The following is a 12,524-nucleotide window of genomic DNA, read 5'->3' as shown; positions in this document are numbered from 1 at the left end:
GGACAGGGGCACACTTCTAGGTTCTGTTCCAAAATGTCTGACCTTGTATGGCTGCTTTGCTTCCATCTCTAATTTTCCCATCTCCACACTTGTATGTCTTTGGCTGGCCCTCCTGCTAGTGAGAAGGGGAGAGGGGAAGTGATAGGGTTTTGAGAGAGAATAAGAATATCCAAGAGTTATCCTCAGGTGTTACGTGCTCTGGGCAGCATCAAGGGGAGCTGGACGCCCCTGCTCTCCATAATTCCATCTGCTAGACAGATGACAGGCTGTCTGTCAGGAGGGCGCTTACTGCCTGGGCCTTTCTGTCACTGTAAACAGTGAACAGGGCACATTTTTCCAGGAACCAGATATTGAGAATTAGTCCATTACATGTCGTTCATGCAATTAAGGGGAAATGTGTGGGCTATTTTGCCAGCAGCCATGTGGGTTTCAGATCATACTGTAGAAGCTAAATGAGTCCAATTTAACCAATGGTCTCCTTGAGATGGGGAATTGTGCAACAGGGCTGCCCTCAGGCTTTGTGGGGGAGGGGGAATTATGGGAAGGACTCATGTCCCAGGAGGATTTGGGAGTGTCAGCCAGGCCCAGAGAGACTAAAACAGGGGTGCTGGGCATGACACTGGCATCTTTTGGGAGACACTTTTGGAAATGAAGAGCTCCTTGGCAATGAATGCTCTGGTTTAGTTTGGATTGGGCCCCATGCTCCTTCTGTGCCCAGGCTGATGACTGGGGATATGGATGCCACCATTTTGTTAGCTGTCTCCACCAGAAGCCACTGAAGACTGGAAAAGATGGCAGGTGAGGGAGAGGAGTGTCCAGCTTAGGAAATCCGGGAGACACAGCTTCCTCATGGAGCTGTAGCTGATGGGCGAGGGCCACCTTAGGCTCGCCATGAGGAATGTGCAGGGAAGCCTGGGGCAGGGGTCCACACGTGGCCTGGGCCACCTCCGTGTGTTCCTTTTGTCCACTGGGCTTGTCCAGCGTCAACACACAGTTCTCCCAGGAGATGGTGCCATGGGCTGGGCCAGGACAGGATGACAGTAGGGGCCACAAACAGGGCCCCAAGAGAGTTGGGGACCCTGGCAACTCTCCCAGTCATCAGAGTAACAGGTCACTAACAGGTCAGCCAGGAAAGCTAGGAGATCATTGAAGGGCCAAGGCTGGTCTTCAACATAAGAATTAAAGGCCAGAAGGAAAATGGTGGTGGGCAATCCAGAAGTATGGTGCCCAATCTGGGGAGTGGGCTCAGCGGTAGGGCTGGGGAGGTGGGGAGAAAGGCAAAGGCAGGGCTGAGGAAGCATGAGGGCACATACTCATGTACTAGGTCTTGCAATCAGATATGTATATGTTCTACAATTTGACCCTTAGCACATTTCTGTGACGTAGGGAATAATGTGGGAATAATGTCTCCATTTAGCAGGGATAAAACCAAAAATAAAACAAAAGTAAGCAACTTGTCGGAAGTCATAAAGCTATCGTGCCAGACCTAATTCAGATCAAATGCAGACCTGCCCGACTCCAAAGTTTCTATTTCTTCTACTTGACCTCTCTGGGGTCACTGCCCTTCTTTAGGAAACCGGGGAGACTGGACAAGATCAGGGATTCCTAAGATTTAGTTCAGATCCAGCTTCATGATTTGTGTCCTACCCACTTCTCCTCTGTACTAGTGTTCATGGAAAAGTTTCCCTTAACCAAGATCACACTTGTTATTTATTTATTTTTGATCGTGGTTAAAATTTACATAACATAGAACTTACTGTTTTAGCCCTTTTTAAGTGTATAATCCAGGGGCACTAAGTATCATCACATTGCTGTGCAAAACTTTCTGATTTTTTAAAATTAATTAATTAATTAATTTTAGAGAGCAAGAGGCAGAGAGCTTGCAAGCATTGGGGGGGGGCAGAAGGAGAGAAAGAATCTTGAAGCAGATTCCCTGCTGAGCGTGAAGCCTGACATGGGGCTTGATCCCATGGCCTTGAGATCATGACCTGACCTGAAATCAAGAGCCGGACGCTTACCCGGCTGAGCTACCCAGGTACCCCAACGCTTTTTGATTTTAGCTTAGATATATTTTACAAGGGAAAACGTGATATCGCTGTCATGGACCAGTAGCACTTTCCACAAACAGAAGTTAACCGTTAGAATAATAGTGAAGACAGAACATTATGCACTATTGCCCTTGAAGGTTTGGAAGCAAGGCCCATTCCCTCCCACCCGTGTCTCCAGTTTTTAAGGGAGGATCTCAAACGCCGGAGACGGTTAAATAGATCCTAGCATCCAAATGATGCTTCCCCTTGATATACTCAGAGAAACTGAAAGAGGGGTGGGAAGTCATCTATCTTCCTACTGTGATGGCCACGTGATCCCAGACTGTGCCAGATCCCTCCTCCCACTTGCCCATCACTGAGCACCCTCTCTGGCCCCCAGACCCCAGCTCCACACTGCGAGGCCTGCCAAGAAGTGCACAGGTTCCCACCCACCTGACCCCAGACCAGGTGAACCTCCCAGTAGTCGGCAGAACACAGAAGCAGCCATGGAGGGGCAGAGGCATGGGGCACAGGGGTTCCACTATGAACCAGATTTCAGCTAGAGGTTGGATTTGTCTTGGGTACCCATGTCCTTGGACAGTGGGAGTAGCAGGAATGTTACCAAGAGGCTGAAAAGAACCCAGGGAGGACTAGTTTCCCTCAGCTGCAGAGATGCGGGCTATGAGCATGCTAAGGAGACGTGTTCGTTACTGAAGCTGTGGCTTCGCTTTAGTAAAACGAGCTAGGAAGCCCGGAACATGGGGGCCGGGAATCAAAACCGCGCTGGAAACCCGGGGGAGGGGCCACCGTTTGTGAAGTCAGTGGGCCGGGGGCTTGAGGAGCGGAGGTCCAGATGGGAGGGTCTCCCTGCCTTCCGCCCTCTCCTGGGCATGGTTAACCTGGGCCCCTCCACGGTGCGCCGGGACACGAGGCGCAGGCTCCTCACCTGGGGCTTGGTCTCGTCTTTGTCCTTGTAGTAGAAAAGCTGATCCCCACGCAGCACGAACCAGCGCTGCTGCCAGTTCTTCATGATGCTCCTCTGCCTCTTCAGCCAGCCCTCCTTGAGCACGGGGCCCCGTCTGCGGGGGCAGGGCAGCCGCCCTGGGCTGCGGCTCTGTTCCCCCATCACCAGGCTTTTGGAGCGGGCTGGAAGCCAAGATACACACAGTGAGCGTGAAGGACACGTGCCTGTGGCCAGTCCCTGCCCCCGTCCTGGCATCCCCGCGCCCCTGTGACCAGGGCATGGGAACCTATGCTGGCCGGACAGGACCACGCTTGGCATACCCCCCGTCGGTTCAAAGGGGCACGGGCTAGAAGAGCGCACAGCAGCACAGCCTAGGCTTATCCACCGGGGCGAGGGGCACAGCCTGCCTGCCTAGGTGGCTTCTGCTATGTCTCTAGCTCCCGAGGTTCTTTACTGCCCAGGTTTGTTCAACCATCCATGCACCGTGCACGCGCGCCCGCCTCCATCCCCCACCCTCTGATGCACGCATCTATCCAGGACTCCGCCCCATCCACCCAGCCATCCTCTTCCCGTGCGTTCAATGGTTCATCCGTGTAATCATTCAGCAGCAATTTCCTGAGTACGTGTATGTGTTAGCACCGTCCTAGGTGCGAGGGATGAAGCAGTAAAATAAGGAACAGGTGGAAATCTGGGTCCTCCTGGAGCTCACATTCCGCCAGGGCTTCTGTCACTCAGACCCTGAGGGAGCTGGCCCCATCAGCCCCCCTCCCTAGTTTCTGCATGGCACCCCTTCTCTGGAGGCATCGGATTTGAACACCATTGCCCAGAACCCCCCAAAGCTACCCTGTTGTTTTGCTGGGATCATCTTGGCAGAGTGGGCCTAGACAGCGAGGCCTCTGATTCAGTAGTTGGTTCTAACGTGTTAGTGGCTCCCTGGCCGGGCAGAGGGGTGTGTCTCTGACCTCAGCATCTCAGAGTGCCCACGAGCCCTCCGGCCCGGCAGGCTTCTTCGGCTCCCAGCTCGACACCACTGACCGGCACTCTGCTGGGACTGGTACTGCCCTTCACAGTGATGACTGGGCTCCTACCGACCCACCTCTGCCCCATCACCTTCCCCTCTCTCCTCTGTCTCAGGAATGGCTCCTCTCCCCTCTCCACCCAGTATCAAGCGTATTGTGGCAGCGGTCTCCAGGAGAGGCCATCCTGCACTTACAAAGGACAGTTTTTCTAAATGTAATTTCACTTGTTCTTAGACCACGGATCCTAACTTCTGGCTGGAATGCACGTTTCCTGAGACTCACAGTTCTGGCATTGTACCTGTGATTCTGTGTGTGTGTGCATGTGCATAAAGTCCTCCCATCACACTAGTGGCCACAGCTCCTTAAGGCTGGCCTACTGCCCGTGCTGTCCCACTAACCTGTCTGTGCTATCCCACTAACCTGAACTTTTCTTCCATGCTTTCTCGCTCAACTCTTAGCTTTGGATGCTTAATGAGCTCCTACACATCCTTCAAGCTCCAGCTCAGACACTTCTTCTGCAGAACCTGCCTTCTGAATCTTCTCGGATAGCCCTCCCCTCCCCTACCAGGACACATGACCCATGGCTGGTCATGATCTGGGGCTGCCTTTCTTCCCCAGCAGACCGGGATGCAGGAGAGAAAGACAGGATGTCTTACCAGTTCTATGTGTGTGGCCTTCCCCACATGCTGCTCAGGGAGTGATGTAAGTCATGCTTGTCAAACACGACTGGCTACGTAGGCCCGCCTGATCAGACGGTATGTCTGTGTCTTATCATGCCATTAAATGTGATGTAACAGTCGGCTGCTCTCTGAGGAGATCATATAGTTTGGTTGTCCCCAGCTTTGCCTCCAGTGACATATGGCCTAAGATACAATCCTAAATCGACCCCTTTTACAGGAGCGAAAAATAAGGAGGTCATCCTGCAGCCCCTGCTCTAGACAGGGTCAGCTCCCTGACAGCTGGGGGATCCGGGGGGCACATCATCTTCTCTGCCACCCTGCGCAGCTGTGATAGCTCAGACTACGTCCGTCCCTGCCTTCTCCACCTTGCGTCTCTGTTGCCATGCCCTTAGCTGCGGTCAGGCCAGTGCTGAACGTTCCAGACTTGTCTTGGCTGTGCTTTGGCCCAGAGAGCAAGCAGCCTGTCTCCAGGTTCAGCCCAATGCACAGAAGGGGGACTGTTGATCCCTGAGGACAGAGGGTCTTTCTCAGAGACTGAGGAGGAGTCAGGAGGCTCCTCATTCCGGGACAGCAGCCCACCTCTGAAGCCCTGCGGCAAGGGCTGAGCTCCACTTGCTCTCACGGGTTGCTCCCTGCATTTGCTCCCCACCTTTCTGTGGGTCCCGGTGCCCATACGTACAGAGGTGTACTAGACTGAAGTCGACTTTCCTCCTTTATTTCTGTGGCTGTTTACTATCCCTGTGAGTTATCTAAACCTTCCCTCATCCCTGGGTATTTGGAGTCCTTCCAATGGTAGTGATTTAATTAAAGAGACAATGGGGTCCAGTTGAAGAAACACAGGGTCGTGGCCAGCTCTGTGAATTTTCTGCACCTCATTCTGCTGATGGGCAAGCAGGGTGCATGGGGGATGGGGAGACCTGACCCTGCAGAGCGAGCTGGGGGAGGAGAGATGGCCATGTCTGTCAGAGAACTTGGCATGGACATGGTGCCCCTTCATGGGTTACCATGGCAGTGAGGATCCAGTTCATGGAAATGGTGAGTGGATGTCTCCATGCGGAACTGTTTTCTGGAAAGGGGTTCCCAGGAGGAATCACGGGACAGAAGGCATGGAATTTCCTACAACTTTTAGCTGGTTAGGTGCCATTACACCCTTCCTTCTAAGAATGGCATCTGGATATATTACAACACACAAAATTATACTCCTGTACCACTTGCTTCACAGCCATCGATATGAAATATCATAATTTGAATATTCTTACCCCATAATTTAATAAGCATAAAAAGACAGTTACTGTCTTAGCTCACCCTGTTTTTGGGTTACTTATTGGGGGACATCTTTTTTTTAATTTTTTTAAATTTTTTATAAATATATAATGTATTATTAGCCCCAGAGGTACGCATCTGTGAATTGCCAGGTTTACACACTTCACAGCGCTCACCATAGCACATACCCTCCTTGGGGGACATCTTTGCATGGACTCGTACTCCCAGAATAAAGCTTCTGCCCACTCCCTTTGCCCACTCAACTGACTGCCCCTGGAGGGAAGAGCTGGCTGGGGGTGGGGGAGCAGCTGGAGTCCTTGTAGGTCTCCTAGTCACTTGGACCCACTTCCCCTCTTGAATGAGCCTTAGTAATTCTCTAGAAGTCCCTGTAGCGCTAGAAAAGCTGCCTTTCCATTTCCAGGTGCCCACAACACCATGCCTGGGGTCTGTGCTGAATCCCAGCTCTGCTCTGCACTTTAGCTGTTTTGCAGGAAGAAGCACTTGGGCTGAGCTGCTGGCAGGTCGGGGCGGGGGGGGGAGGACCCTTCTGCTCCCAGGACAGTTACCTGCCCCTCCATCTCCTCTCCGGTCTCAAGCTGTGCAGGGCCTGGAGCAGGGCTGGGTTCATCGGATGCTGACCGATTCTCTTCCAGGGCGCAGGGCTGTATGGGGCCCTGGGGCTTGGGCACTAGAGTTACTACAACCCCAGTATTCTGGTGGAGTCTGACAGAGGACTGAGGTGGGAGAGGGGACAGGTGTGTCCCCTGGCTACTGAGTTCTCTTACCCGGGTCTCAGTTTTTTCATCTCTAAAATGCCTTTCATGGGTGGAGAGTCGGTGGTAAAATGAAGTCAGCCGTGCCTAGGCTTTTGTGCTGGAATGACTTGAGCTTTCTAACATGAGCCTTGATGGAAGCTGGGCCCCTGTGGGTGAAGAATTTCTAGAGGGGGTGGCTTGGCTCAGGCCTCCTTTGTCTGTTTGCACATTCTCCTCCTCTTCTTAGGGAATCTGTAAGGGCTGTGTAGGACCTTCCACCCTTCTGAAGATCCTCTGGGGCCTTTAATGAGGGCTCTGGCTTTATAGAATGTTCTAGTGCCACATCTCTGGTTCTATTGTCTTCTATCACAATAGTGCCTGAAACGGTCTCATTTGACAAGAGCATAGCCCTAATGGGAAGCCAGAATACACCTGCCCTTCCTTCCATATCCCCATAACATCTTGAGCAGGGCCTTTACACAGTAGGAGCTCAATAAAAATTCAGTGACTCATCAGCGCACCCCAACACTGAGGAATGCGGTGGAGCCCCCGGCCGGGCGCTGGGCCATGTCTCCAGAGACACTCTCTATGCAGGCATGTCTGCCCAGGAAGGCTGAGCTCTCAGAGCACAGAAGGCTGGACACTGAGCCTGGTGGACAGCAGGTGCCCAGCAAGAAATAAATGACTACCACGTGAGTGATCTGCTGTTCCCTTCGTGTTTTCAGCCCTGATCCCCAGGCCCTGGGCACTACCCTCGCGAGGGCTGCAGGCATAGAGGAGGCGGGCAGGGGGCCGGGGGGCTTGTTTCCTGGGGCAATGGGGCTGGGTCTGCCCTGCACTGGTCTCTGAGCGGTTGCAGGCATCCCTGCCTGCCCACCCAGGCTTGCTCAGGAGAACCAGCTCCCGCAGCCTCGTTCACCAGGGAGCCACTGTTGGCAGATGGTACTTAGCTGCCTGACCCACCCAGGCTTTTCCCCAGCTGATCAATCACAGGGATACTACCTCTTAGAAGGCCGACTGAGTGTCTTGAAAGGAAAATAATCATTGTTATGATTTATTAATAACCACTGTTCCTGTCCTCAGCATTTCCTTGAGTCAACTCATTCAGCACTTTAAATACTTAGGCGAAGCTTTCAAGTCAAGCAGCCTGGACATTCTGAGGCTCAAGAGCAGAGGTGAGTTTCCTGGGAGGGCCCAGGAGTGGGCCCAGAGCAAGCTCGTGACTGGGGGTGGGGAGGAGGGAGCCTCCACCCTCCACCAGGCAGGGCTCTTCTGTTCACATCACAACCATTCACTGATTCATTCGTTCGTTCGTTCATTCATTCATTCATTCATGCCTTCCAAATCTACAGAACTCCTCCAGGTACAACACAGTACCGTGAGTTTTTGGCGTTTCCCGGGAGCCCCCATATGGACTTGCAAACACACTCATGCATGCGCACACTAACACTCTCATACACTCATGCACGCACACACTCTTACACATAAACACACACTGCCAAACACCCACAGACTCATGCACACAGAGCTCCCCAGGAGGGAGCAGTGTCTCCTATGTCTTCACAGTCCTTATTCCCGGGGAGATGTCAAAACTCTGGGTGGAGGAAATGGAAATCAAGTGCCCCTAGGTTCATTCGTTATTAGAGAAGGGCAAAGCAAGCTTAGCAACAAGGCATTGCTAGGACAAAATGAGAGGCAGGGCCAGCCCACCAGGCCCTGATTCATGCCCGTGCCTACCAAGGAAGCGAGGGGCTTTCATTTCTCAGAGCTGGAGAAATCAAAGACATGAACAGGTGGTGTACAGAAGAGGAAATACCAATGGCCAATCAAGACGTGCAGAGATGCTGAGTTTCAGGAGTAAATCAGCGAAGTGCAAACTGGGCCAGAAGATAACATAGCACAGTGTACCTTTAGACAGGTAAATTTACAAAGTCTGGTAATGTCATGTGTTGGCTGGGTTGTCAATAATTGTAAGCCAGTACACAGAGGGTAATTGGGCTGTCTTTGTTAAAGTTAAAAACATGCACAGTCTACAACCCAGCAATCCTGTCATCCACATCCTCCAAAAAGGAACCATGAGTGCCCAGGCAGTCACCCACAGGGATGTCCTTGGAGCTCTCTGTGTGATCCCTAAAAATGGGGAAAACCCAAACAGCCAACAACTGGAAGATGGCCAAACTTAGACTGCTGTATTCATGTTGTAAGACGCTTTGCACAAGTTAAGCAGAACGAGGTGAATGTATGTGAGCTAACGTGTTTAGCTCCCCCTTTATATCAGAAGAGATGTCTTTAGTCCCTTTTCTTTTTCAGGAAAATACATACGACATGGAATTTACTGTGTTAGCCATTTTGAAGCGTACAGTTCAAGGGCATTCATTCCGTTTACATTGCTGTGTAATCATCACCACTGTCCAGCTCTAGAACTTCCTCATCATCCTAACTGCTCCCTGTTCTTCTTGGACCCTATTCAGTCAGCTTTCCCCTACTCCGCCCCACTCAGATGGCTCTTCTCAAGACTGCAGTGACCTTCACGTGGCTCAATCGGAGGGTCAAGTCAGTCCTCCCTTTCCTTGACCCCTGGTGGTACTGGATCCAGTTGGTGACCTCCTTCCTGCAGGGCCACTTCTATCCTGGGGCTCCAAGACCATTCTCCTTGTCCCTCCCCTCCTTCACTGGCCACCCCACTGTTTCATCTTCCCACCTCTGAGTCTAGAGCCCAGGGCTTGCCCTTAGACTCCATTTCTTTTTTTTCTTTTTTAAAATTTTATTTATTTGACAAAGAGAGACACAGCAAGAGAGGGAATAGAAGCAGGGGGAGTGGGAAAGGGAGAAGCAGGCTTTCCGCAGAGCAGGGAGCCTGATGCGGGGCTCAATCCCAGGAACCTGGGATCATGACCTGAGCCGAAGGTAGATGCTTAATGACTGAGCCACCCTGGGGTCCCTGGACTCCATTTCTATGCACAATCATTGTCTCAGGGATCTGCTCCTGTCTCATGCATGGGCACAAGGCACCTGTGCAGAGACCCACCCATCTGTCACAGCTTCCCAGCCTCCCAACTCCCCTTTCCTGCTTTATTTTAACATTTACTTAAATTCTCTTATAGTGAAGGAGGAAAGCAAGTTACAGCACAACATACAAAATGTAAACCTCTATAAAATGGGAAGAAAAACCACAACCCCCAAACAAAAGACATCACATTATATTTGTGGTGGCTACGTGCATTTGCATAGGAAACACGCCACAGATCTAACAGTGACTGTGGAGAGAAGACAGAGCTGTGGCGGTGTGCATTTTGCACAGGGAAGGAAGGCATGCGTTGCATTACTGAAAGTAAATGAAAATAACTGCAAAATGAAAGAGCTCTTTTGTAATGGAAGGGGATCTCCTTAGGGGATCTAAGATAACAAGTAAAGTATCACTAGTGTGACAAATGTCTACAAATATTTATCTGCGACAATCATCACACGAGGCTGTGGACCTCAACACAGATGAGAGAGGAGCTCACGGGCCAAACAGATGATGCTTCCTGGAAGGCGGACGCAGGCCCATCTGTGGCCCTTCCAGGGTACCAGGTCAGGGGTCCCTCTCTGTGAGTCCCTCTGGTGGGCCTGGCTCCAATCCAGCCTATCTGCTCCCATTCCATGGAAGGAGGGGCTCGGTGAGGGTGTGCGGGTTACTCACCCACCCACTGGTGCAGCTATCCAGGCTTCCCAGGAAGCTTACGACTTGCTGAGAACACATCAAAGATATCTTAGCTTGTGGATCATGTTGATGCTTTGCCCAAATTCCCTTGGATCCCTTTCTCTGTTTTATGTGCCCACCAGCGCCCCCGCCCCACCCCCGTCAACTGCTTTAACTCTACTGCTTTACTTCCAGCAGCTTACCCTGGGGTGGGTTTCAGGGCTGCAGGCCTGTGTTGGAAGGCTGACCAGGGGCTCATGGAGACGCTTTTGCCCAGGTGCTAGGAGAACCGGAAGTGCCTGGGAATTTACATGCCCCAGCCCCCAGGCCTTGGCCTGAGCCTCCTGAGTGTAGGAGCTTGAAAACTCCTGCAGCCTGGTTTCTGGCTGGAAGCCACTCAGAGGGGTAAAGAGGTGTCATTCACAGTTCCGGTGTCATTCAAAGTTCCAGAAGGTTCAGGCTGACACCTCCCTGGATTGAGCTTCTGCCAAGCTTGGCTCTCTTCCCTGTCCTGCTGCCCCACCCTCTCACTGGGGTTTCCTGGCGGCACCTCTTTGATAAATGATTTCATGACAATCCTCATCTCAGGGTCTGCTTAGGAGAACCCCACCTAACACAGCCAGTGGCTTTCCAGGCCTTCCGAATAGGCCTGTGGCAGCAGCATCGGCCTCGGGCGGCTGCTCGAGTGTCTGGCCAGAGCCGTGCTCACCCCCATAGGGTTGGGCGCCCTGCAGCCTGGCCAGGGATGACTTTCCATCTGCAGCTCTGTAAATGCAACCCCAGGAGCGTGGAGGCGTGGCTGCCCAGGAGCTAAAACATAATTGCTTTATGCAAGTCGATGGGATTTTAAAGCCAGGCTGGAAAACCAGCAAGATGGCTCTCCGAGTGGAATTGATTTAAGGGTAAGTATTGAGGCTGAAAGATTGATTGAACAGAGAGGTGAGGTAATGGAAGGGGTAATCTGGAGGGCCAGAGAAGTCGGTTTCATAATGTTAATGCAATCTGCAGCTGACGGTGATGGGGCCTCGTCAGGTGCCTAGGCTGTCCTGGGGATACAGAGGGCTTGAGCCCCAGGTGATTTATTACACCAGGGTTCCTGAGTGTCCCTGACTTTTCTTTTTTTTTTTTTCCCCACTTGTTACCTAGCATTCTTTCTGGACTCCATTTGGTCATCTGTTCTCTGCTAGGTCCCCCAACTAAAGGGCCTAGAGAAGCAGCCATGCTCTCCTAACGGATCTCACTTCAGGGCCTGGAGTATGAAAGACAGCAAGGGGCACAACCTACTCCCCCACACATGAGAAGTACACATTCTAAGATAGTGCTGAAGTTGTCTAGAAAGTTGGGATTTTTTCATAATGGTTACTCTAATTATTTAAAAAAATCAATATAAAAGATCACTTTTTTTTTTAATTTGTCAGAGAGAGAGAGAGAGAGAGAGAGAGAGTGTGAGGGAGCGCACAAGCAGGGGAAGCGGCAGGCAGAGGGAGAAGCAGGCTCCCTGCCAAGCAAGGAGTCTGATGTGGGACTCGATCCCAGGACCCTGGGATCATGACCTGAGCGAAAGGCAGCCACTTAACCAACTGAGCCTCCCAGGAGTCCCTAAAAGATCACATTCTTAAAAGTTATACTTGTTGGCTCTTCCTGGGTCTGCTTCTCAGCTCTGCTGGTGCTGGTCTCTGGCAAGGGGGAGCTGAAGGCAGAGAGACACCCAAACAGCTTGGTCTGTGCTTCCCTACAGCACACCCCCGAAGATTCAGCTGGATCTGGCATTCATTGATCCATTCACGTGGTCCTCCTGGGTAACCATTCTGTGCTAATCTCTGGGAGATGAAAGGCATGTGCCCTCACAGAGGTAAAGGGGGAGCAGAGACATCCAAACGCAAGGTCTCACGGTCATGATGGCACATGTAAGGGGGAAATGGGAACATGAAGACAGCAGGAGGAAGGCTGGGAGGCTGGAAGGCCAGTGGGGAGGCTGAAGCTGGGTGAAAGAATGGCATGAATACTGGAGGGGATCAGGTTATGTCCACCCCCGCAAAATACCACTGTTGATGGCAACACAGCTATGTGGCACATTGATTATTTTGAGTTGTAGGCAATTGAGAAATAGCAAGTGCTGAAGGAACTCTCTCTC

The 12,524-nt window shown here is 51.8% G+C and overlaps 1 protein-coding gene across 5 annotated transcripts in view; it reads right to left on the bottom strand.

Annotated features, from left to right (window-relative positions):
* ARHGAP22 (Rho GTPase activating protein 22) overlaps nucleotides 1-12,524 on the bottom strand; it is a 165,251-nt gene that overhangs the window by 107,119 nt on the left and 45,608 nt on the right. For all 5 annotated transcript variants that reach the window (XM_032837913.1, XM_032837916.1, XM_032837937.1 and 2 more), the window contains one exon: nucleotides 2,974-3,173. In XM_032837913.1, coding sequence (XP_032693804.1) covers nucleotides 2,974-3,173 — 200 coding nt within the window. The remainder of the gene's footprint in view (nucleotides 1-2,973; nucleotides 3,174-12,524) is intronic.

This window comes from Lontra canadensis, unplaced genomic scaffold (assembly GCF_010015895.1).
Source record: "Lontra canadensis isolate GAN:19392208 unplaced genomic scaffold, GSC_riverotter_1.0 scaffold3, whole genome shotgun sequence".
Lineage (NCBI taxonomy): Eukaryota > Metazoa > Chordata > Mammalia > Carnivora > Mustelidae > Lontra > Lontra canadensis.
Note: the sequence above shows the minus strand (reverse complement) of the source record. Positions and strands in the feature narration are given on the sequence as shown.